Source organism: Saccopteryx bilineata, chromosome 9 (assembly GCF_036850765.1).
Source record: "Saccopteryx bilineata isolate mSacBil1 chromosome 9, mSacBil1_pri_phased_curated, whole genome shotgun sequence".
Taxonomy (NCBI): Eukaryota; Metazoa; Chordata; class Mammalia; order Chiroptera; family Emballonuridae; genus Saccopteryx; species Saccopteryx bilineata.
Genome location: NC_089498.1, coordinates 72,550,998 through 72,578,010, shown reverse-complemented (window position 1 = coordinate 72,578,010; position 27,013 = coordinate 72,550,998). Strand labels below are relative to the sequence as shown.

The 27,013-nt window shown below is 41.3% G+C and overlaps 1 protein-coding gene and 1 non-coding gene across 2 annotated transcripts in view; one reads left to right on the top strand and one right to left on the bottom strand.

Moving 5' to 3' along the window:
- Positions 1–1,217: 1,217 nt before the first annotated feature.
- Positions 1,218–1,321, bottom strand: LOC136313755 (U6 spliceosomal RNA). The gene has a single exon (XR_010727199.1). It is a non-coding gene; the product is annotated as a U6 spliceosomal RNA (small nuclear RNA).
- A 2,756-nt stretch (positions 1,322–4,077) lies between these two features.
- The window catches only part of PPA1 (inorganic pyrophosphatase 1), a 58,210-nt gene continuing 35,274 nt past the window's right edge, over positions 4,078–27,013 (top strand). Inside the window, exons 1-2 of the mRNA XM_066242854.1 lie at positions 4,078–4,300; positions 6,879–6,937. Coding sequence (XP_066098951.1) covers positions 4,237–4,300; positions 6,879–6,937 — 123 coding nt within the window. The 5' untranslated portion in view covers positions 4,078–4,236. The remainder of the gene's footprint in view (positions 4,301–6,878; positions 6,938–27,013) is intronic.

Genomic DNA, 27,013 nt, shown 5'->3' with positions numbered 1-27,013 from the left:
TATTTTCCAGATGTGGCCAAGAAGGATAATGGGGAAAAAAAGGACCTTCCAGAGAGTAAAGCCAAGAACTACGAAGAACAATAATAGGGAGCTATTCCCAGAGAGCTGAACTGAAACTCGATCAAATAATGTTTTTTACACCCAACAGGATTTTGAAATTCTAAGAATGTCCCCATTATTTTTATGAATGAGAGGGTTTATTTCAGTGTTTATTCGGTCGCTTGTTCAACCAATTCATATTAGGTATTGATGTGGGGGGGGCAATAGATAACATTTGTTTCTCTTTAAGTTCATAAGTATCTGGATCAAGAGGAGCTATATTTTGACATAATGTAGATACTATCGTGAGAAATGGAACTTTGACTCTGATGTCATGGTTGGTTGAGAGTTTTAGGTATCACTTTCTGTAGGGAGAGTGAGTGTAGTTTTCATTCCAAAAGGGGATAAATGAATAATTATGAACAAGAAAGTAGACTGATAAAAGAGTCATAATTTTTTTCACAGTTCATCCCAACCAAACTAATGTATATCAGTAAGTGACAAACCATCAACCAGTTGTTGTAGCCCAAAACCTAGAATTCATCCTCATATCCATCTCCAAATCTTTTACTTTGTGCAACCAATGATCAATTTCATAAATTCTGTCTTGAATATAGCTCTGGACTCAATCTTCTCTTTTCCCACCCAAATCCAGCACCACCATCATCTTTCACCTGGGTCATTGCAGCAGCCTTCTTATTTTCCCCGCCTCTAGTATTGCTAAACCTCAATCCAGGCTCCAAGCTGCTAACAGAGTCATTTTTTCCCCCCTGAAGTTAGAAGCTGGGAGGCAGAGAGATAGACTCCCACATGTGCCTGACCGGGATCTACCCAGCATGCCCACTAGGGGGCGATGCTCTGCCCATCTAGGCCATTGCTCCGTTGCATTCAAGTGCCTGAGGCGGAAGCCATGGAGCCATCCTCAGCACCTGGGCCGACTTTGCTCCAATGGAGCCTTGGCTGCGGGAGTAGAAGAGAGAGACAGAGAGGAAGGAGAGGGGGAGGGGTGGAGAAGCAGATGGGCGCTTCTCCTGTGTGCCCTGGCCGGGAATCCAACCCGGGACTTCCGCACGCCAGGCCAACGCTCTACCACAGAGCCAACCGGCCAGGGCCAGAGTCAGTTTTTAAAGCAATTCTGATCATGTCTCATTCCTGCTTAAAATCCTTTTTTTACCCCCTTAAGTAGGAAACGCTTCATGAATTTGCGTGTCATCCTTGCGCAGGGGCCATGCTAATCTCTGTATCGTTCCAATTTTAGTATATGTGCTGCCAAAGCGAGCACCTGCTTAAAATCCTTTTTAAGTTTCCCATTGCTCTTAGGAAAAAGTTCAAACCCTATATGAGACCTCCCAAGGCCCTCTACTATTTAACCCTGTCCACATCTCTGATTTTATCTCTTAATAATCCATTTCTGGCTTCTATTTTCTCTACTTTGCCTTATTAACCCCTTCTCATTCTTCATGTCACAGGTTAGGGTCACTTCCTTAAAGAATTCTCTAGTCCCATAATGCAAGTCCTGTACTTCCTCTATTACTCTACTTATCTACATTGATTGTAATTATTTGTTGAAATCTGTCTTCCCTTTAGATTATAAATTCTGTGAAGGCTAGGACCATGTCTTTCTAAGTGCTAGATCCTTATCATCCAGCACAGAACATGGCTACAATAAGGGTTAAATAAAACTTAGTTTTTAAAAGTTTTCGTGTTATAGGACCTATTGATTGTAGTTGACACCAAATATATACATGAGATAACTTAGGTAGAGTATATCTAGAAAGAGAGAACATGCGAAGTAAGAAAGACAATGATGATTAAGATGAAGAGAATGCTAAGGAGGCGAATGATTAATGAGTGGCCAGAGAAATAAGAGGAATGTCAGAAGAGAATGCAATCACAAGTCAAAGTGGAGAGAGCATCAGGAAATTGGAAATATCCAATAGAGTCAACCACAGCAAGAGGACAGGAAAAGTGCCATTGGATTTGGTTACAGTGCAAGAAAGATAATGTTGAGTACATCCTTTGTCAAACTAATATACTTAAGAAGATATTTCCGGCCTGACCTGTGGTGGCGCAGTGGATAAAGCGTCAACCTGGAGATGCTGAGGTTGCCGGTTCGAAACCCTGGGCTTGTCTGGTCAAGACACATATGGGAGTTGATGCTTCCAGCTCCTCCCTCCCTTCTCTCTCTCTGTCTCTCCCCCCCTCCCTCTCCTCTCTAAAATGAATAAATAAAAATAAATAGTAAAAAAAGAAGGTATTTCCTCCCTCCCCTTCATTAATCCCTCTATCCATTGGGCCAACAAAGATTCACTGAACATTTACTCTAGGCCAGGTACTGTGCTAAGCTCCAGGGAGACATGGGGAGAACAAGGTCCACTTGGAACTGTGGGGTTCACCACCCTTGCCTGCAAGGGAAAGTTACAAAGCACTGACTCATGCCCCAGTAAATCCAGGGTGTATCATTGGCTTTGGTACTGATTGGCTCTCTGAACACATTCAATGATACAAAAGTGTGCAAGTCCAGAGGTCAACAAGACTTTACTATCTTGCTCTGAGCTGGCAGGAAGTAAAAGGGAAAGTATGTGTGGCACACTATTGCATCATTTTTGTCTGTTTTTAAATCAGTCACAGATGAGAATTTGGGTTTTATAAGAACCTTATTTTCATTTGCTAAAATGTTGAAAACAGGGAGTTCAATTTAAAAAAATCTCAAAAAAATCTCTGAAGTTGATCTTGTCTAGTCTCCACTCTGTGGAGATTCCTTTAACTTTCAACAATACATGGTATTCCTGATTAAACTACTGCTCTACTATTTTTTTTTCCTGCCCTGTTTTCTAGCTATTGTTAAAACAGTGTGGTTGTACTCTTCAAAGGTCAGTGAGTCATGGCCTTCTAAAAATTAGTCGAAGTCTGGATAGAGACAAGGGAGGGACACTGTCTAGCTAATTAGAATTATCTTACTAGGTTTTCACTTAATAAAGGGAACATCTCATTTTAGATAATGGACTTTATTTTATAAAAATAAAGTTTAAATCATAATGTCTTAAAGGCATATTATGATAAACCCAGGCCATCAAAAAATTTAAATAAAACTAGGCATTCTTTGAAATGTGACTAATCATTTCTTAATTTATAATTAGGATTTTGAAAAATACATATTTTTAACATATAAAATTGGGTATGTGATACAAATATCTGCCCACAACCTTAATCAGACTTTAGCTTTTGGGGTCTGGCCTGATAAATTGGATCAGAAATAGAAAAAACAAGCTCCAAAGAGCTCCTGCCTGAAAGAAATGTCCTCAGAAGACTCGGAGTTCAAGCCTGGACTTTTCCAATGCTCCCATCTAAAGTCTCTGAGGACCTGGGGTGGGTTGGGCAAGGACTAGGGGCGGAGGTTAGATTGAATCCTCCTCCACTGGAGAGGGTAGGAATAGCAAGTTATACTTCCTGAGTGCCAGGCTCTTCCTCTAACTCCTGACGTTCATCATCCCAACAACCCATGAAATAGTTACTATGACTATCTCCACTTCCCAGATGAGAAACTGAGTCAGAAAGGTTAACAGCAATTTGCCCAATGTCATACACTTAAAAAGTGGTGAAACTGGTACTTAGCTGGTAGCCATCACAAGTGTCAGTAATAAGCCTTTGCTTTGCTTAAACGGATTATAAAAATGCAAGTGCACTCTATTATGACGGCAGACAGGGCCTGTCTGGTAGAGCAGCGGGTAATAAACTACTTTGAGATAAGGGAAGGGTGTGTGAGAGTCAAAGGTGAATTCCCAGTGTGAGAGGTCGCGGCCAATTCCTAGCTAGTCCGAACTGAGAACTTCAGCTTTTACCCTGCTCTGTCACAGCCCTAAAGCTCACAGGCCAAAGAATAGAGAGCCAAACCCGTCGTCAGCCACGCGGCCAGCTGGGTAGCCAGGGGGCAGGTCTGCGGAGGTGGAGCCCGAGGGGGCGGGGCTGGGACTAACGGACGCGCGGCCCGGGGGGAGTGCGCCTGCGCATGAGGTGGGCGGGGCAGAGGTGGAGCAGACATGTGAACGCAAGCGGCGTTAAAGGCAGCTCGGGGAGCAGCTCCCTAGTACAGTTCTAGCAGTGCGCAGGCGCGGAGCTTTCTCCTTGTCAGTCGGCGCCGCGTGCGAGCTGCTTGCTCTGTGGTGGCGGCGGCGGCGGCAGGTCATCTCCGGCACTATGAGCGGCTTCAGCAGCGAGGAGCGCGGCGCGCCCTTCACCCTCGACTACCGAGTCTTCCTCAGTGAGTGTCGGCGGCCCTGCGGCCCCTCTCCGCCCGCCCGTCCATTCATTCCCGGGCCTCGCCTCGCGTCCCACCAGGGCGCCTGCGGCCCGCACTCGGCCCCTTGTCCCCGGCGCGAGATGGGCTCCTCCGGCTGGTCCCTGGGGTCTGTGCCAAATCGGTTATTCAGTTTCACACATCCCGCCCGCGGGCGGAACGGCATGGGCTCGGTTAGACCCGAACCTGAGGTAGGCTAATTGTGCAGGTGTTCGGCTCGGGCAGTGTGTAATGGGAAAAGGACATCTCTCAGTCACCCTAGAAAGGTGCCTAGAGGTAAACTAATCCTCTTAAGAGGATTGCTTAATTTGGAGGAAAAGGATGGGGCGGGGGAGACTCCCTAAGACCTTAATTCCTTCACTGTAGCTTAGACTTTGGGCACCAAAATCTGGAAGGCTTAAATGCAGCCCCTTATCGTACAGATGGGGAAGGTGAGGCTCGGATCGGGAGTGGTTAGTAGAGGATCGGACCCGCTCGTCCCTAGGGGTCGGGTCCCCGCGGTGAGGGCGGTGTGTGCGGGGGGGAGGAGTGCCCGGCGAGCGCTCCTGCCTCTTTGGCGCGTGTTTGCCCCAAAGCACACAGATGCTGGGAACTGGCTTTATGAAACAGAAAGCTAATTCCCTTCAAGTCAAACAGGTGACGTCAGTCTGGCAAGCACAGTAAGAAAGTGCCGAGTTTTTACCGTTGTGCCAGGAGTGGGCGTCTAGGGGGTACCTGCCCAAGTCCCCGCTTAGCGCAGAGGAGGCAGCAGGCTGGCGGCGCTCCGCTTTCCTTGGCGCACCACCTTTTTGCCTTGTACGTGGAGGAAAGCTACCTCGTGTTTATCTTTACGCTCTGCCACTCCTCCCCGAACAAACTACTAGGAATAGATTATTGGAGATAATAGTGGCGTTCGAAAATGTGTCACCAAAGGCGTTTCTATTTTAACTTTTTTACAGTTTTATTTGGAAGGAAATGAGCAGGTGCACTGAATTCTGTGTTATCCACTATGTGAAGGGCAGACAAGACTGGGTTTAGAGGGGACAAATGGCAATACTGAATGAATAAAACTCCTGTAAAAAGTAGTACGGAGTGGGAGGGAAAGTAGGTGAGATTCAAGTTTACACATCTAGCTGAACATTAGATTACCATGTGAAACCTAGGAGGGCTGAGGCTCCTGTTTTATTTCTGGAAATAGCTTCAGTAAGGGCAGTACGGGAACTTTTGACAAATAAGTCACTGAACATTTTTTTCCTGAGTTAGTGCTGGCACAAGAATTTCTCTATAGGAAGGAGTTAGAGGGGTGACTCGTTTTAAGGGTGGGGTACTATGGGTTGGATAATATTCATGCTGTATTTGGAGAGCAAATATATTGGTAGCGAATATTTGCTAGTCGTGGAAGACCAAAGCCATTTCTCGACTTTGGCACTGGCTAAAGTAACTTTTTATTTGATGGAACACTCTGGAATTTAAGAAATACCAATAATTTTTAAAAAATGTTTATTTTATTGACTTGAGAGAGACAAGAACATGGATCTGTTCTTTTATATACTGTGACGGGGGATCAAACCAGAACCTCTGTGCTTCCGGATGATGCTCTAATCTAACCAACAGAGATATCCGGCAAGGGCAAGAAACACCAATAATTAGATTCAGCTATATATATAATTTTAAGTATTTTTTAAGTCATACGTTTCTCAGATTTCTTCCTTAATAGAAGATTTTTTTTTTTTAACCTCTGAAGTTACATTTGCTAGTCTTTTAAAATTGAGAATGAGTTGGACCGCAAAGTTAGTTGACTTGATGGGACTGGGAATCGTCTTTGCTAAATTTTTCCTATTCCACTTTGGTTTCTAAACCTGAAGGGATGCAATGTGGATTGACCCTTAGGTTTCTTGAAGAATAATAAGGATGTTTTTAGGTGACTTTTTGCATATGGTAGTGAAGCCTCTAGAATATAGAAATTTCCTGTAACAGTGTTGTTGCAATTTGATTATCCTAAAGAAAAATCATAATCTAAGATGGCTCTGTCCTCCTGGAACATCATTTAAGGCAACATGGTGCCCCCCCTTCTCTTTGAGTTCAGGTATTTCATTAGTTTTGTGAACTGTTAACTGATGTAAGATCAACCCAAAACAATTTGATCACCTTTGTATATTAGACATTGTTAGGCTTTGGGGATACAAAGGTATACAGGCAGTCCCTGCCCTCATTATGAAGGTTAGTACCTTTTTGATGCCTAAGGAATGCGTAGGGTGAAAACTTAACCCAATCTTGAAGGAGGGACAGGAAAGGTGAAGTATACAACCAATTTTTTGTGTGTGGGAATAAAATCTTGGTATAAAAACGTGAACATGACCATTCTGGTGAGTGCTGTTGATAATGGGAGAGGCTATGCATGTGTGGGAGCAGTGAGCGTGTGGGAAATCTCTGCACCCTCTCAATTTTATTGTAAACCTAAAACTGCTCTTAAAAAATTAAGTATTTTAAAAATATATACTTCATATATCTGGAAATATAATTAACCAAAAAAAGTAATAACTTTTTCTAATTTATTTTGCAGAAAATGAAAAAGGACAATATATATCTCCATTTCATGATATTCCAATTTATGCAAATAAGGTAAGATGTTCTTATCTTTCGAACCCAGTTTCTTTGCTGAGATCAGTTAGTTCCACTTGTGGATTTTTTGACATCTTAACAAATGCTTGAAATGCCTCGTTGTGCTGTGAGTTAAAGGGGCATTGATTAAATAAGAAGCCAGTCTTACAAATAAGTAAGTCAGTCAGTCTTAAATCCAGATTATTCAGTTAAGTAAATATAAATTGGGAAAGGAGTAGAGAAATAGAAGCAAATGTTTTAGAGCTGCCTCAGTTAACAAAAAATTGCCTCGGTCTTTTCTGTATGTGTATTTAGAACTAAAATCTTAGTATTTAATTAGTGGTTTTAAAATTAACCAAGTAGCCAGTGCAAAATTTGGGCTGTGGAATATTTACTAAAACTAAACAGTAAAAATAAACTGGATTATTCAGTGAACACAGAAAAATTCAGTACTTTTAATGGACTGGTAGAGTTAAAATCTACAAATAGTGTTAATAAAGGCAAGTCCACAGACTTCTAAAAGGAGATGTCTGTTCCTGTATGTACCAGTGAGCCAAAGAAATCTAACTTTAGCACAAATTGCTAGGTTTATCAAAAAATGGTAAGAATCTTTACTTTCCTAGGGGAAAAAGTTTATAACTACATATTCCAAAATATTCATAATCCATAGGAAGTAGAATTAATTGCTAGGGACTCTTTGTTTTTACTTTGTTTTGCCTTTTTATATTTTCTAACCTTTGAATAAAAGAGCATGCATTATTTGTACAGATTAACTAGTTATTTAAAAAGAAGAAAACAAAGCTTTTTTAGCCTCCTTCCCAAAAGGAGAACTTTATATTGTCTTTAGGAGCAACACAAAGACAAATGTTTGATTCTTTTTCTCTACTTTAAAACTTTTTTTTTCATTTATTCAGGAAGCTTGATTCACAGTGAGTACAAACCTTTTTGATTGTAAAAGCTGCATAGGTTATTGATCTTTTTCTAATGCACATCTGGAATTTGATCCTTGTGTATGCTGTCTTATATTTTTCTGTGCTTGACTATTGGAGAGAAATAGACAAATTCATTTTACTTCTACCAGGAAGTTTGCTGCTTTTATATTGACACTTGGACATTAGCAGAAAATCCAACCTGTGTATTGCTTCTGTGGGGTCTACCTGAGCTGGGCTCCCAATGGAGGCAGTGGAGCAAACAGCCCCAGGCCAATTGTGTGCCACAGTTACAGGAGGGACCTCTAATTGACATGTGTTCTCCTGTGTGGTTTTTTTTTTTTTTTTTTACAGAGACAGAGAGAGGGATAGAAAGGGACAGACAGGAACAGAGAGATGAGAGGCATCAATCATCAGTTTTTCATTGTGACACCTTAGTTGTTCATTGGTTGCTTTCTCATATGTGCCTTGACCATGGGGCTACAGCAGACTGAGTAACCCCTTGCTCGAGCCAGCGACCTTGGGTCCAAGCTGGTGAGCTTTGCTCAAACCAGATGAGCACATGCTCAAGCTGGCAACCTCGGGGTCTCGAACCTGGGTCTTCCACATCCCAGTCCGATGCTCTATCCACTGCACCACCGCCTGATCAGGCTGTGGGATTGTTAAAGTTGTATTTACTCAGAAAAATCTTTGTTACACCTGATTTCCTGGTAGTTGATATGAACTGCAGGATCATTCCTGCTTCTTGAATTGGCATCATTATGTTGGCTTGAACGTTTGTTGTAAAATTAGTATTATAGCAGAGTACTTCACATCTTAGACCATTTTGAGTAATGAAGAGGTATACAGTGATGATCCCAAGTTTATTGATGGTACCTTGGCATACAGATGTACTAAGGAAGGAAAACATTTTCTGGACATAAAGCTGTTATTTGTGTGTATGTTCGTGTCTTGGTCCATTTGGGCTGCTATAACAAAATACCATAGATTTGGTAGCTTATAAACAGCAGAAATTTATTGCTCACAGTTCTGGAGGCTGGAAATCTGAGGCCTGGAAATCAGGGCACCAGCACAGTCAGGAGAGGGCCCTCTTCTGGTTAGACTTCTCGGTGTATCCTCACATGGCAGAAGGGTCTAGGAGGTTCTGTAGAGCCTCTTTTCTAAGGCACTAATCCACTCAGGAGGATTCTACTCTTATGTCATACCCACTTCCTAAAGGTCTTACCTAATATACCATTATCTTTGAGGATTAGGATTTTGACATATGAATTTGGGGGGGACACAAACATTCAGATCATAGCAATAAGTGATTAGACAATATTCTAGCCAAGAACCAGAATGATCATTGCTATTGCGGTACCTGATCTTATTGCTGCTTCAAGTTACCTCAGAATAGAAAACTGAAACTACTTGGTGTCGTGTAAAACACCTTCACTCATAAAAAGAAAAAAAATTATTCTGTGACTCCTAGAAGTCTCATACGGGATTAGTTGTGTCTGTAATCTGGAATTACTCAAATGAAGACTGCTTTTGTTCCACCCAAAGCTGACTCAAAGGCACAAGCTCTTGCAACAGCTTTAGTTCACTAGTGGGACAGACCTCAGTGAACTTGAGCATTTCAGATTCCTGTCTGAGAAGCAGGAAAGCGTTCTTTTGTTTAGTTTTTAAGGAAGTTCATTGTGTACAAAACAAGTCAGAGTGTGGTTCATAGAAATTATTTTGGATTATAGCCTAAATCGAAGGTCAGAATGATTCAATTGGTTATAGAAGAGTGTGGTTTTTAAAATATTACAATATAGTTAATTTATATACATTATGTAGTGTGTGTGACAGTAAACCTTATCCCTCATATGATTATCCATTTACTTAGCTCTTCTGAGGAAAAATGCCCAAAGGCTTATCCTACTCCAAATCAGGACTTTTTAATGTGGAGAACATTTGATTTGGTATTTAGGCCATTAGGTAATCAATCCAGCCAATTCTGAGAATCCTTGTAACTCGGATACTTTGCTTAAATTATTTCCAAATCATTAAGAAGGCAAAGGCAAGGACTCACTGGCCTTTTTTTTTTTTTTTTTTTTTTTTTAAAGATTATAATGTCCTTTGCTCCAGGTCCATTTGGGAATTGAATATTAGAACACCTGTAGCTCAAGAGTATATTCTTGGCCCTGGACGGTTGGCTCAGTGGTAGAGCGTCGGCCTGGCGTGCAAGGGGTCCTGGGTTTGATTCCCGGCCAGGGCACACAGGAGAAGCGCCCATCTGCTTCTCCACCCCTCCCCCTCTCCTTCCTCGCTGTCTCTCTCTTCCCCTCCCGCAGCCAAGGCTCCATTGGAGCAAAGATGGCCCGGGCGCTGGGGATGGCTCCTTGGCCTCTGCCCCAGGCACTAGAGTGTCTCTGGTCTCGGCAGAGCGACCCCCCGGAGGGGCAGAGCATCACCCCCTGGTGGGCAGAGTGTAGCCCCCTGGTGGGCCTGCCGGGTGGATCCCGGTCGGGCGCAATCGGGAGTCTGTCTGACTGTCTCTCCCCTTTTCCAGCTTTGGAAAAATACAAAAAAAAAAAAAAAGAAAAAAAAAGAGTATATTCTTCATAAAACTTTTAAGATACCAGAAATTTTAAAAATCTAAAGCATAGCATACACAGTATGAAACATTGGGTAAATTAAAGCTTTATCTAAATATGAATGTGTTCAAATATTATGATTTGATGTTTAGTTTTAGAATTTTGGTATTCTATCCCATCTTAAACTTTGATGTTAAATACTAGTTCTAACAATATAGGCTTCTATTTGTTTTTCAGATGACTGTTTGGAGCATGTATAAATATGGAATTATGTTTCTTATCTCTCCTAAAAAAAGTCAAGCTTCTCATCAGATAGATTGATGCTTGAGAACTGTAACAGTATTTTTTGCAGTGTGTATTGTTCTTGACTTTTTAAAGGTACTATCTCACCGTACCCCAGACTCCTAAAACTACTGAAGTAGATGCTTTTTAGATAATTTCACTTTTTTACAGGGTTTGCTTTTTTTTAAATTTTCTATTTCTTTTTATAGACAGTTCCATAAATTGAAGTTTTAAAAATATCACAGAACTAATATAAACACTGTTTGTCTTCCCCAACTTGTTATTTACATAGAATGGTTGGGTTTTCTGGGTTGTTCTGTTTTATCTTTTAGTTTTGCATTTTTCAAAGCAAAGTTAGAACTAGAAACATGGATGAAAGCTGATAACAAGTAAACTTAATTGACATGTCACAACTAAAAATAAGTTTTTATATTTTTCCCTTGATGAACTTTATTTTTTTAAAATTGAGTTTATTGAGGTGACACTAGTTGACATACACGTTCCAGGAGCCTCTCAGATGAGCTTTAAGATGACTGAAATTTGAAAACAATTATTTTAACTGTAATCTCTGTAGTTTATCAACTTTATCAAAAAATTAAATTGTGATGATTAAATATGCATAGAATGTGCTTATAGCAAAATCAGTACACAATAACCAAACAAATCAAAATAGAACGATTATGTTAACCATAATGACTGGTTATTCTTAAGTCTTTGAGAGCTTTCTCTACTTAATGGAGTAAAGATCACTGAGCTAGGAGAAAGAAATCTTGATTTTAGTCCTGGTTTTATCATTCACTGGTTTTGTGATATTGAGCAAGTTACTTTACCTCTGAGCACTATTGGTCTTAGTGTAGAAGTTTGTTAGAGTCTACACTGACAGCTCATGATTCTGTATATTTAACTGACTGATGAAATCGCACTAAAGATTATTATTTAAAAAGTCAAATGATATTGTTAATATTTATTTATATTTGAGAGAGATGGGGGAGAGAGATAGAGAGAGAGAGAGAGAGAGAGAGAGAGAGACTGGAACATCAAGCTGCTCCTGTGTGTGCCCCAACTGGGGAATTGAACTGCAACCTCTATGTTCCGTGCTGACACTCCAACCAACCCAGCTATCTGGCCAGGGCTTAGTTTTTATTGACTTTTAGAAAGACAGAGAGAGGAAGAGTGAGAGAGGGAGGGGGAAAGGAAGCATTTGTTGTTCCACTTAGTCGTGCATTTTTGGGTTGCTTCCCCTGACCAGGGGTCGAACCCATAACCTACTTGTGTCGGCATGACAATATTAACTGAGCTAACCGACCAGGGTCATAATATTTATGGAATGATTCCTCTACCTTACTGTGTTAATGCCCTCATGTGGGCAATCTCATTTAACCATCATGTCATTCTCTGAGCTAGGTTCTTTTATTAAACCCATTATCTGGGCTCACCAGCTAGAACTCATAAGCAGTGGTCAAGCATTCTGGCCCAGACCTGTGGTCTTAACCACTGCTACACTGCTTCCCATGAGGCATGTATGTGGGGTGGATTTTAGTTGGTGCCTTTTTGTATTTTCCACATTTTCTATAGTAAATATCTTTTTGATAATGCAGGAAAGACTTCTTTAAGTTTGCTTTGTTTTAGCTTAGAATTCAAAGGAAATAAGAGTTTTCCTTCTTTGGGAAGGTTATAAGGTTTTATAGTCCAGGGATTCTTTTTTTTTTTTTTCTTTTGTATTTTTTTTTGTATTTTTCTGAAGCTGGAAACGGGGAGAGACAGTCAGACTCCTGCATGCTCCCAACCGGGATCCACCCGGCACGCCTACCAGGGGGCAACACTCTGCCCACCAGGGGGCGATGCTCTGCCCCTAGAGGGCGTCGCTCTGTTGCGACCAGAGCCACTCTAGCGCCTGGGGCAGAGGCCAAGGAGCCATCCTCAGCGCCCGGGCCATCTTTGCTCCAATGGAGCCTCGGCTGCGGGAGGGGAAGAGAGAGACAGAGAGGAAGGAGAGAGGGAGGGGTGGAGAAGCAGATGGGCGCTTCTCCTGTGTGCCCTGGCCGGGAATCGAACCTGGGACTTCTGCACGCCAGGCCGACGCTCTACCACTGAGCCAACTGGCCAGGGAGTCCAGGAATTCTTAATGGCCCTGAGGCCCTAGAACGCCCACTGGTGGCTCTGAGGTTCTGTGGATTCTCTGAAATTTCAATTTGCTATAAATAGTTGTTGAAAGTCAAGAAAAATTTGACAACTGGAAATATAGACTCTGTTCTTGATTTTTATAAAAAGAAGGAAATGAACTGATTATGGTTAGAATATCTGTTTTCAAAATTTAGTCATTTTAAAGCTCATCTGAGGAGACAAAAATAGGAGCTTATTCTTAGTTATGACATGTCAATTAAGTTTATTTTCTTTCTATAGGTATGTATGGCAGAAGGTATTACCAAATATAAGAGTTTGTTGCAACTGCTATAAGTAGAAAATCTGTAATTGGAAAACAAATGAGTATTACTTAAAGGTATTTGTTTTGAAATTTTAATGGAGTTACTATATTCCTGGACTCTTAGCACGATTTGTTAAATAAGCAAATGATTGGTTGATATAAGTCATGTTTTCCTTTGCAAAGTTATAATTCTAATAAATGTAGGGCACACAGTATCAACGTTGGTCATTATATTTCTTTTTGTAAGCTCAGATGGACTTTCATCCCTTGTCAATGAAATAATTCAGGAACCCATTTACTTTTTGTCTTTAATTAAAAGATTTTGACTTTATTGAGGTATGATTGACAAATAATCATTGGGCTTATTTAAGATGTACAATATTATGTTTTGATGTACACGTTACATTGTGAAATCATGCTCCTGATCAAATTATGCTTTCAGTCAAGCTTATTAACCTACTATCTCACATTTTTACTCTATTTTGCTGGTGAGAATATTTAAGTTCTGCTCACCTACTAAATTTCATAGAACCTACTGTACATTAGATCTCTAGAATTTATTTTATAACTGAAAGTATGTACCCTTTGACCAATAACCTCCCCTCTTCCCTACCTCCCAGACCATGGCAGTCACCATTCTATTTCTATGAGTTCAACTTTTTTAGATTCCATGAGCTTATAAGTGCTTGTCTTTCTGTGTCTGGCTTATTTCACTTAGTGTAATGTCCTCCAGGTTCATTTATGTTATCATAAAGGATTTCCTTTTTTAAGACTGAATAATATTCCATTCTGAGTATGTATACCACATTTTCTTTATCCATTCATCTATTTATAGATATTGTTTCAATATTTTGGCTATTGTGAATAATGCTACAATTAACAGGGGAGTGCAAATATCTCTTGGAGATCCTGATTTTATTTTCTTTGTATATATTCATCAGTGGGATTGTTGGATCATATGGCAGTTCTATTTTAGTGTTTTAAGAAGTCTCCATTCTGGCCCTGGCTGGTTGGCTCAGCGGTAGAGCGTCAGCCTAGCGTGCGGAGGACCCGGGTTCGATTCCCGGCCAGGGCACACAGGAGAAGCGCCCATTTGCTTCTCCACCCCTCCGCTGTGCCTTCCTCTCTGTCTCTCTCTTCCCCTCCCACAGCCGAGGCTCCATTGGAGCAAAGATGGCCCGGGCGCTGGGGATGGCTCTGTGGCCTCTGCCTCAGGCGCTAGAGTGGCTCTGGTTGCAACATGGCGACACCCAGGATGGGCAGAGCATCGCCCCCTGGTGGGCAGAGCTTATTAGCTACATGAGCTCTACTGATGGGGATTTAATACCCAAAACTCCTCTAGGAGTTAAAAAAATAAAAGGCAAGATGCTCTTGTTTCTTATTAACCTCTTAATAGTTCATCTATAAATAAATATAGAAGAATATTCTCTCTGCCACCACTGTTCTCCAAATTTTATTGCAAAACAGAAAAATACAAGAAAGGTTAATACCCTGGCTGGATAGCTCAATTGGTTAGAGCATCATTCTGAAGCACAGAAGTTGCCAGTTCAGTCCTGATCAGGGCACATACAACAACAGATTGATGTTCCTGTCTCTCTCCCTTCCTCTCTACCTAAAATGAATAAAATAAACACTTAAAAAAAAAAAAAAAAAAAGGAAAGAAAAGGTGGAGAATCATGATTTCTGTATTTCTTCCTAAGTCTGATAGTTACTTCACTTCTGAAATTATCTAGAGAAGTATGTGATGAGTCAACCTGAAAATGCTAATTAAGCCACTTATGTGATTTTGCAGTACAGCATGCCCTGTTTACTAGGCTTCACGGTCACTGTTGGAAACAGATTGTAAGTCGTGAGGCATTCATAAGTCTCCATAAAGATACTTAAGTTTACCGCTAAGATTCGGAGATGGGATATAATTAATTAAGAGCACGTTGCATAGATACATACTTAACTCTTACTATTAATATCCTACTACATAGCTATAGTCTGTCCATTAGTTAGTGACTTATTATACTACTGATTTGATCCACAAGAAAACTAGCCAGTTTGGAGATGAAACTTATGATCACCTTACTACTGTAATATTTCTGTTTAATCAATGATTATATAGGTTTCTTGTTGGGTATATAACAGTTGATCCAACAATCCACTTTGAGTATAATCAAAAGAAATGAAAACAGGCCTGACCAGGTGGTGGCACAATGGATAGAGCATCAGACCGGGACGCGGAGGACCCAGGTTAGAAACCCTGAGGTTGCCGGCTTGAGCGCGGGCTCATCTGGCTTGAGCATGGGCTCACCAGCTTGCGCACGGGGTCACTGGCTTGAGCGTGGGATCATAGACGTGACCCCATGGTCGCTAGCTTGAGCCCAAAGGTTGCTGTCTTGAATCCCAAGTTCGCTGGCTTGAGCAAGGGGTCACTCGCTCTGCTGTAGCCCCCGAGTCAAGGCACATATGAGAAAGCAACTAGTGAACATCTAAGGTGTCTGTCAAAAAAAAAAAAAAGAAACAAAAACAGGATATTGGAGACATAGTTGTACTCCCGTGTGCATTGCAGCATTATTCATAGTAGCCAAGATTTGGAAATAATCTGTGTCCTTCGACAGGTGAATGGATAAGGAGAATGTAATATATATAAAAGTATGACAACATGGGTTACCCTTGAAGGCATTTTGCTAAGTGGGTGGGACAAACCAGTCACAGAAAGACAAATACTGCCATGGTATCACTTACATGTGGAATCTTAAAAAAAAAGTCAGTCATAGAAACAGAAAGTAGAATGGTGGTTGGAGGGGATAAGGAAAGGTTGGTAAAGGGTCCATACTTTCAGCTCTAAGGTGAATAAGGGCCTGACCAGGCGGTGGAGCAGTGGATAGAGCATCAGAGTGGGACACAGAGGACTCAGATTCGAAACCCCCAGGTTGCTGGCTTGAGTGCAGGCTCACCAGCTTGAGCGCGGGGTTGCTGGCTTGAGTGTGGGATCATAGACATGACCCATGGTCACTGGCTCGAGTCCAAAGGCCACTTGCTGGCTTGAGTAAGGTGTTGTCAAGACACATATGAGAAAGCAATCAATGAACAACTAAGGAGCCTCCACGAAGAATTGATACTTCTCATCTCTCCTGTCTGACCTTATCCGTCCCTCTCTGTTTTTAACACAAAAAAGAAAAAGAAAAAAATGATGAATAAGGTAAAACATGGTGACTATAATCGATAATATTCTATTGTATAATTGAAATTTGCCAAGAGAATAGATCTTAAATGATCTCTCCCCCCAAAAAAGAAAAAGAAGGAGAGATGAATATGTGAGGTGACAGATGTATTGATGAACAAGATGGGGAATCCTTTCACAATGTTTATGTATGTCAAATCATCATAGTGTACACTTTAATTATCTTATAATTTTGTCAATTATACCTCAGTAAAGCTGAAAAAATAAGATGTTATATTTCTTCTATCCCTAAAATTTTTATTTTAAATCTTATTAATTAATGAAAGTTTATATTAGATTATATTAGATTTGTTCAGTTTCCTATCTACTTAGAATATGGACATCTTTAACATTAACATTCTTTAAAAATATTTTTTTAATTTATTGATTTTAAAGAGAGAGAGGAAGGGAGAGAGAGAGACATTGACTTGTTGTTTCACATATTTATGCATTCATTGGTTCAATCCCTGAGCAGGGATTGAACCCACAACCTATTTGGGTGATGCTCTAACCAACTGAGCTACCCTGCCAGGACAACATTAGCATTCGTGTCTTATTGATTTGTGTGTGTGTGTGTGTGACAGAGACAGAGAGAGGGACAGGTAGGAACAGACAAATAGGAAGGGAGAGATGAGAAGAATCAATTCTTTGTTGCAGCTCCTTAGTCCCTTAGTTGTTCACTGACTGCTTTCTCATATGTGCCTTGACCGGGGGCTATAGCAGAGCAAGTGACCCTTTGCTCAAACCAGCCATGTTGAGCTCAGGCCAGTGACTTTGGGCTCAAGCCAGCGACCATGGGGTCATATCTGTGATACCGCACTCAAGCTGGATAAGCCTGCGCTCAAGCCGGTGACCTCAGGGTTTTGAACCTGGGTCCTCCGCGTCCCAGTCTGATGCTCTATTCACTGTGCCACCATCTGGCCCAGGCGATGTATTTCTGACTTTGAGAAGTCAGAACTAAAGCTATAGTTTGACTTTTTCCCACCTCCTACAGACCTGTCCAAATCAACCTACTAGGGATACTCAACTCTTTCTTTTTCAATAACTATGAACAGGGATCTGAGCTTTGATGCCAGGGCAGGGATTGAGAATCCAAAGCATAGTAGAGTAGAAAGCAGAGTTCTGAGAAGTCCTAACAATGGGGGTAATAAAACCATAAATCCAAGATTGAGCTGTCGAATAGTTGAAACCATTTAGGATTAAAGAAAGCAAGCATGCCTGACCAGGTGGTGGCGCAGTGGATAGAGCGTCGGACTGGGATGCGGAGGACCCAGGTTCGAGACCCTGAGGTCGCCAGCTTGAGTGCGGGCTCATCTGGTTTGAGCAAAGCTCACCAGCTTGGACCCAAGGTCGTTGGCTCAAGCAAGGGGTTACTTGGTCTGCTGAAGGCACATATGAGAAAGCAATCAATGAACAACTAAGGTGTCGCAACGAAAAACTGCTGATTGATGCTTCTCATCTCTTTCCATTCCTGTCTGTCTGTCCCTATCTATCCCTCTCTCTGACTCTCTCTCTGTCTCTGGGGGAAAAAAAAAAAGAAAAAAAAGAAAAAAGAAAGTAAGTATGCCCTGGCTGGATAGCTTGGTTGGTTAGACTCCAGAGAGCATCATTCTGAAGCACAGAGGTTGCTGGTTCAATCCAGCAGGGCACATACAGGAACAGATATTTCTATCTTTCTCCTGCTTTCTTTCATTCTCTCTAAAATCAATAAAATAAACATTTTTTAAAAAGGAAAGAAAGCATAAAATTTCTGGGTGGTATTAAATTTGCTGAAATTTTGTCTTGGTAGTTTTAAGTGCATAAATGTTGGAAATAATTAGAATGCATAATTTTACCCCAAATTTTAAATTATGAACTACATATAACATAAAATTTACTATTTTAACTATATTAATATCCAGTTCAGTGGTATTAAGTTCATTCATATTGTTGTGCAACCATCATCACCTTTCATCTCTAGAACTCTTCATCTGGTAAAACTGAAACTCTATACCCATTAGACAATAACTCCCCATTCCCTCACCCAACCCGTTACTTTAGGTATTTCATGTAAGTGTAAGCATACAGTATTTGTATTTTGTGTCTGGCTTATTTCACTTTGCATAATGTCTTCAAGGTTCATTTCTGTTGTAGCATGTTTCTGAATTTCCTTCCCTTTAAGGCTGAATGATATTGTATGTATATTTCACATTTTGCTTTTCCATTCGCTCATTGGTGTACACTTGGGTTGCTTTCATGTTTTACCTATTGTGAATAATTCTGCTGTGAACATAGGTGTACAAATATCTCTTCAAGACTCTATTTTCAGTTCTTTTGGGTATAATCCCAGAAGTGTAATTGCTAGATCATATATGTTATGTAAAAATTTCCCAGGGTCAAGAGACCAGAGAAAGAGGCTGACAACTCCATCATTACATTAAGAGTTTATTAATAGAATTTATATGAGGTGTGTCTTGGGTGTTGGCAAGAGTCTTCATGCCTTCCTCCCCTCTCCATTTTGGAGCTAATATATTATGAGACCACGTCAGTATGCACTGTAGAACCCCACAGAAAATGTCCTCACCACCCTGGTTGGCTAGTTCAGTGGTAAAGTGTTGGCTCAGCATGTGGAAGTCCCAGGTTAGATTCCTTGCTAGAGTACACAGGAGAAACACCCATCTGCTTCTCCACCCTTCCCCCCCTCCTTCCTCTCTATCTCTCTCTTCCCTTCCCACAGCCAAGGCTCCATTGGAGCAAAATTGGCCCAGGCGCTGAGGATGACTCCATGGCCTCCACCTCAGGCGCTAGAATGGCCCTGGTTGCAATGGAGCAACGCCCTGGATGGGCAGAGCATTGCCCCCTGGTGGGCATGCTGGTGGATCCCAGTTGGGTGCATGCAGGAGTTTGTCTCTCTGCCTCCCTGCTTCTCATTCAGAAAAAAAAGAAAAGAAAAAAAAATGCCCTCATCAGTGAATGAAGGCACAGTTCCCATCCCTGAACAAACATGATATAGGGATAGGTCTACCTGAGATAATCCTTGTGTATGAACTGCAATGGCCATACATAAGCCGGGACAGACATCATCTTCTGGTTTGGAGATGTGTACACAGGATGTCCAGGTATTGCTGTAATGATGGTAAGTTTTAGAGGTGGACTCAGAAGGTCTCTAGCAGTCACCCTTGGCATATGGTTGGGCTAGGTATATCAGTGATTTTCAACCACTGGTCCGAGGAGTCTATAATCATTGGGTCTATAATCTTCATACATCAGGGTGGTTAACTCTTATGGACTGGCAGTTGAAAAATACTGATAAATAGCCTTAGGGGAGCACTTGGATGGTATATACCCCAAGTGGGAAACATATTTTCTGACAGTTTCTTTGTCACAGTGAGGATGTAGCCTTGTAGCAAGAGACAGGCTTCAAGCCATCCAGAGAATATACACAAACAACAAGAACATATACTAAGTGGCAGTTGAATGAAGTTCAGCTTAAATACACTGGTGCATGAGGAATAAAAAAACCAAATAATGGAGCTTGTCAGGGAGCTTGGGAGAACCAGGTAGCCAACTTGAGTTCCCCATATTCCTGACTATTCATTTAATTTACAGTCGTTGTTTATCCATCTTAGTTTCTCTGATTCAGGGGCAGACTGTTACCTTGTTACAAGGACGTCAGGATGGCAGACGTCTGGTGATGAGGGGTCATTTTTGCAGGAACAGAATGGACTTTATCCACATGTGCCTCACTGATACTCAGGCTCAGTCCTTTCTGTATGTCTCATTTCTGATGACAGACATCTTAATGCCAGGACATCTCAGATTTCCAAGAATTTCTCATAATATCTGGAACATCTATAATATGCACAAATACAACATAAAAAAGGCTCAATGTTATTTCTTCTTTGACAATGTTTCTCATATAATTTCAACATACCAAATAAGCCTAATTAGTTTAATATTTCTCTGTTAAAAAGAGAAAACAAATCTTCTAAGGTATTCCAGGGGTCCTCTGGAATACCCCAAAGCCCTTTCCAGGTCAAGAAAAAGACTAACTTTGCATCAGCTTACTTTTGATATTTATATATATGTACTTAATTTCATAAAGATTGAAATTCATTCCATTCTTAATTTGGAATTTTCTCAAGATATTTTTCTCAAGAATTTTCTCAAGATATTTTTTTATACACATTCTACAACCTTTTTTTTTTTTTTTACAATAGATTTTGTTGTTTTTCTTCTTTCCCATTTTGAAATAACCAGTCTCACTTTAGGACAAAATTACTTTATTTCTCTTATAAATACATCTCCATACCTTATTATACCTTTTATTACTTAAAAAATTTTTTTTTATCTTAATTAGAATTTTTAACCCTTAAGTCCTTAATTTCTAGTGACAACTAAAAAGTAAGTAATTAGTAATTTTTAGATTGGCAGATTTACTAATACATTTTATAACTTTTGAAACATAGGTTTTTACTGGCAAATGTATTTCATAACTTTTAGAAATGTATGCTTCCTGAACAAAGAAAGCATAAGAAGTATTTATTAACAGATAATTTATCTTTTAGTTTCTACTAAAGATTAATCTTAGATCATTAGAACTTGAAAAGTGTTTAGATTAGCTTCTGTATTTCCAAGAATTTTAGACTAGCCAGTCCAAACAAAGTACTTGTTTGTTTTTCAGATCAATCAAGTAGAAGTTTTTTTTAAAAAAAAAAATAACAAATAGGCCCTGGCCGGTTGGCTCAGTGGTAGAGCGTCGGCCTAGCGTGCAGAAGTCCCGGGTTCGATTCCCGGCCAGGGCACACAGGAGAAGCACCCATCTGCTTCTCCACCCCTTGCCCTCTCCTTCCTCTCTGTCTCTCTCTTCCCCTCCCGCAGCCGAGGCTCCATTGGAGCAGAGATGGCCCGGGCGCTGGGGATGGCTCCTTGGCCTCTGCCCCAGGCGCTAGAGTGGCTCTGGTCACAACAGAGTGACGCCCCAGAGGGGCAGAGCATCGCCCCCTGGTGGGCGTGCCGGGTGGATCCCAGTTGGGCGCATGCGGGAGTCTGTCTGACTGTCTCTCCCCGTTTCCAGCTTCAGAAAAATACAAAAAAAAAATAATAACAACAAATAATACCATCTGGAGGTAGAAAACACTGCACATCTACAATACGAGTATATATAGAGACACATGACCACATAAGCTGATGCATGCAGAGACTTAATGGCTACCATGCAGGATGTGGGCTCTGTCCACAGGACCTTTCCTGCCAGCCACCTCAGTTAGCCAGGACCATGCTAGCAGAGTTGTAAATATCTTTTTCTAGTTTCAGTTTGTCTCATTTTCAAAACCTGGCTCCTGCCTCTAGCTTGCTTTGGTGGCCAGCTAAACCACTCAGAAGAGGGGCCAGACCACAGCTGTGGCCATGCTGTTTTCTTCCTTGCCACCATGTGTAATGTGTACTTTTTCAAACAAATGCATACATTAACCAGTGTTTTGGGGATGCCATCATACTCACGTGGTGGTGGTCTACAGGAATCTTGTACATGGGCCACCCTTACCCACATGGAAGTAGGTGGCCAACCCTGGGTCTCCCCTATCGATGCCACTTATCTACAGCCCATTTCTTAGCTCTCCTGTCTGGTTCACTTATTGTGACTTAAAATTTCCTAGGGCTGAAAGACCAGAGAGAGAGGTACAACTCCATCATTACATTAAGGATCTATTAAGGGTACTTACACATGAGGTGCGTCTTAGGAGGTGGCAAAATGGCGTGGATATCCTCTGTGCCTTCCACCCCCCAGACACTATTTTATAGTAAAAGCACCGAGGCGAGGTACTGGGAAAAGAATGTGTGTTTAATGTAAGGGAGGGGGGCCAGCAGGTGCCCAGAGGCTTTGATGTCAGATCTGGTTAAGAGACATAATTAGGTCAATGGCAACTTGCTACAGAGGTTTTGTATACATTTCCAAATTGGAGGTGGGGTGGGGGAGAGGAGTCAATATGGCATATTAGCTTCAAGACTGAGTCAGTTCTGTCCACAATGTACAATATACTAATTCTATTTTCAGTTTTTTGAGGTACCACCATACTGTTTTCCACAGAGGCTATGTCATTTTACTTTCCTACCAAATGTGAACAGAATTTCCATTGAGGCCCTGGCCAGGTAGTTCAATTGGTTAGAGTCACCCCGACATGCCAAGGTTGCGGGTTCCATTCTCAGTCAGGGCACATGGGAGAAGCAACCAAGGAGTGCACGAATAAGTGGAACAACAAACAGACTGATACCTCTCTCTTTCTATCCCTTCATCTACAACAGTGGTCCCCAACCTTTTTTGGGCCACAGACCAGTTTAATGTCAGAAAATATTTTCACAGACTGGCCTTTAGGGTGGGACGGATAAATGTATCACATGACCGAGACAAGCGTCAAGAGTGAGGCTTATACGGATGTAACAGAGGAAATCTGGTCATTTTTAAAAAATAAAACATCGTTCAGACTTAAATATAAATAAAATGGAAATAATGTAAGTTATTTATTATTTCTCTGTGGACCAGTACCAAATGGCCCACGGACCGATACTGGTCTTCGGCCCAGGGGTTGGGGATCACTGTTGTACAATCAATATATTAAAAGAAAGTTTTAAGTTCCATTGAGAATGTGTTTTAACAGTAAAGGTTTTTCTAGTAATGGAGTAATTTGGTTGAATTTCTCACATCCATTGTCTTGAAAACCAAGTATAACTTTCACCTTGTGGCAACCCTCTGAATTATAGTCATGTTGTCTAGAAGAAATAAACTATTCTTTTGTAGTAGTTCCTGCTAAAGTATGAGACACTCCCCTTCTTTTTATATCAAGATACTTAAAAACACTTTTCCTTGTGATAATAATTATTGGAGAAAATAATCACTACTATACATTCATTGCTTTGCTTTTTAAAAAATAAGGTGATTAGGCCCTGGCCGTTTGGCTCAGCGGTAGAGCGTCGGCCTGGCGTGCGGGGGACCCAGGTTCGATTCCCGGCCAGGGCACATAGGAGAAGCGCCCAGTTGCTTCTCCACCACCCCCCCCTTCCTCTCTGTCTCTCTCTTCCCCTCCCACAGCCAAGGCTCCATTGGAGCAAAGATGGCCCGGGCGCTGGGGGTGGCTCCTTGGCCTCTGCCCCAGGCACTAGAGTGTCTCTGGTCATGGCAGAGCGATGCCCCGGAGGGGCAGAGCATCGCCCCCTGGTGGGCAGAGCGTCGCCCCTGGTGGGCGTGCCAGGTGGATCCCGGTCGGGCGCATGCGGGAGTCTGTCTGACTGTCTCTCCCCGTTTCCAGCTTCAGAAAAATACAAAAAACAAAAAAAATAAAAAATAAAAAATACGGTAATTAAAGCCCTGGCTGGTTTGCTCAGTGGTAGAGCTTTGGCCCGGCATGTGGATGTCTAGGATTTGATTTCCAGCCAGGGCACACAGGAGAAGCGCCCATCTGCTTCTCCCCTCCCCCTCTCCTTCCTCTCTGTATCTCTCTTCCCCTCCCTCAGCCAAGGCTCCATTGGAGCAAAGTTATCCTGGGCACTGAGGATTGTGCTGTGGCCTCCACCTCAGGCGCTAGAATGGCTCTGCTTGCAACAGAGCAATGCCCCCTATTGGGCATGCCAGGTGGATCCAGGTCGGGTGTATGTGGGAAATCTGTCTCTCTGCTTCCCCACTTCTCACTTCAAGGAAAAAAAAAAGGTAATTACTACAGCAGTGGTTCTTAAACTTTCTGAAGTTGGGACGTATTTAAAATCCCACAAATAATTGTAGGCACACTATATACAAATTTCTGAGACACATGTTATAATAATTAAGTTAAATATTAAAGAAAAAAATATAAAGTCCAAGCGTGCTTTTATGGTAATTAAAATAAATATGACAAAATTAAATTTTTTCTGACATTAAAAACCATTCTTGGCCCTGGCCGGTTGGCCCAGTGGTAGAGCATCGGCCTGGCGTGCAGAGGTCCTGGGTTCTATTCCCAGCCAGGGCACACTGGAGAGGCATCCATCTGCTTCTCCACCCCTCCCCCTCTCCTTCCTCTCTGTTTCTCTCTTCCCCTCCCACAGCCGAGGCTCCATTGGAGCAAGGATGGCCCTGGCGCTGGGGATGGCTCCTTGGCCACTGCCCCAGGCACTAGAGTGGCTCTGGTCGCAACAGAGTGATGCCCGGAGGGGCAGAGCATCGCCCCTGGTGGGCGTGCGGGGTGGATCCTGGTTGGGCACATGCAGGAGTCTGTCTGACTGTCTCTCCCCGTTCCCAGCTTCAGAAAAATACAACAAAAACATTCTTATGTTGCATTTTTTGAGTTATGCTTTTTAGAATTCATAAAAATGAGGGGTTAAAAAATAAAAAAAACGACAGAAAAATTATCTTTTCATATGTATGGATTCATTCTTAGTAAGATTTATTAAATTAGGCAGGTCCCAGTGTGAATGTGTTAAGTTTTTTCATTCTTGTGTTTATGAGAAACATGAACCTGATGTGTCCTAGTGATTTCTTCAATGTTTGGGCATATATTTGAAAGGCAAACTCTCATTTCCTCGTCAATACATTGAAGAATTTCTCTCTTTTTACTCTTAATTGTGTTGAGTGTAGAAAATCCTAATTCACATAAATAGGATGTTGAAAATTTTAGTAAAATGTTCAAAGCTTTTAAACATAGATTCTTTTATAGAAATCCAAAAGGCTTCAAGAGTCAATTCTTATGTTTAATCATCAATCCAAAACCCCCACCATATGTGTCATCTTAACTTTACCCCAAACAAAGGATAGAAGAAACTTGCCTCCAGTCTTCCCAGGGAACATGGGGGGTAGTGTAAACAATCCAGCACCACAGTTTAACAGCCTTTTGCAACCTAATCAGGCGAGTGAGGTGGGGTGTTGGGCAGACTGTCAGCTTACAGCCAATTCCTCACACCTCTGTCCCCCAAAAATCTAAACTCCAAAGGCCCTGTTGGTTTTTTGGTTCCCAACAGGCACATATTTCTCTGGAATAACATAGGGCGCACCAGTGTGCCCTGGTGCACACTTTGAGAACCACCGCACTACAGCATCTACATAGATTTGAAAATGTGCTAAACATTTATTTTACAGACTAGACCTCATCTAGGTTTGTGGACCCCAAGGTGTAGCATCAGGTCTACAAGTTAGAAGGATCTGGTTTGGAAACCCAACTCTTAGGGAGTTAAAAATTTTTGTTTTGTTCACTAATAGTCTTCAAGGCCTAGAGAAGTGTCCCACACATAATGGTTGTGCTCAATAAACATTTGTTGAAAAAAAATGTATAAATTGGATATAAGGCTACTTGCAGGATACTTCTTGCTATTTTTGGCCCAGCTAAGGTTGGGTTCTTTTGTTTGTCGGTTTGCTTTGTGTTTTGTTTCCACCTGTTATGCAGGTTTGTAATATTAGGTGATTTTGAGATCTGTCTGTGTTTATCATTTAATTCCATTGAAGTGTTTGATGTAGTTTCCAAGCTTTGAATTAGTGACTTCAGCTCTATTTGCTACTTTGTTTTCTTGAGGCTACTTTGTTTTCCTCGATACATTTTCTTGAATGTATTCATTTTGTAATATTTTCTTTTTAAAAATTAACAGTCTCCTTAGCTTCTCCTTTTTCTTTTTAATCTTTCATGTAGTAAGAGCACCATCTTGTGAACCTTCAGGGTATTGCTGCTGAAAACTTGAAAAACCCTCTATTTGTTCCAGGATCATAGATTTACAGACATTTTCATTCCAGAGCAGTGGTACTAGATAGATGCAGTTCTTGACAACTACCCTGAAAAACTAGTGTTACTTTTTCTAAAACCATCCATTATTTATTTACAAGGATAGATCAGTTTATTCAGTCCTGGGTTTAAATAATATCTCCATTCTTTGTGCTTTTTATGTTGTTAGCAGTAGGTATCAGGAGGCTTAGAACAAAAATCTCAAGGAATGTTTTAGTCTCCCTTGGTTTGACCAAGAACTGAAATATAAGTGACTGAAGTTTTACCCTCCTGAATATAAATCTGTGTAGCTTTTCTGTTTAAAGTCAGCATGTTAATTATTGGCTTGAAACCTTTGATATATTCCCTGTAGCTAGCTCATCAGTCCCTAGTTTTGTTTGTTTGTTTTCAATTGGATTTACTGGGGTGACATTGATTGATAAAACTATATAGGTTTCAGATGTCTTTTTTCTTTTTCTTAGTTTGGGAGTAGGACAGACAGGGACAGAGAGACAGGAAGGGAGAGAGATGAGAAGCATCAACTGATAGTTGCAGCACCTTAGTTCATTGATTGCCTTCTCATATGTACCTTGACTGGGGGACTCCAGCCAAGCCAGCCACCTTGGGCTTCAAGCCAGCAACCTTTGGGCTCAAGCCAGCAACTATGGATGGGGCATGTCTATGATCCCATGATCCCACACTCGAGCCGGAGACCTTGGGGATCTGAACCTGGGTCCTCAGTGTCCCAAGCTGAGGCCCTATTTTAAATCAACTTTTAAAAATACATATTTTATAATAGAGTATTGTCAGATTTGGCTTCATTTTTGCCTTTATAGAGGCTATAAACTGAAAATGCTGAATTCATAGTTTTTTCCTTGGTAAAATTAATTTTCTGACTTGTTAAAAGCTCAGTTTTAATTAAAGACCCTGTGTCAAGTTGATATTTGACTTGAGTGTACAAAAGGAGATGACCACAGTCTTCTTTGATTGTGTTTTA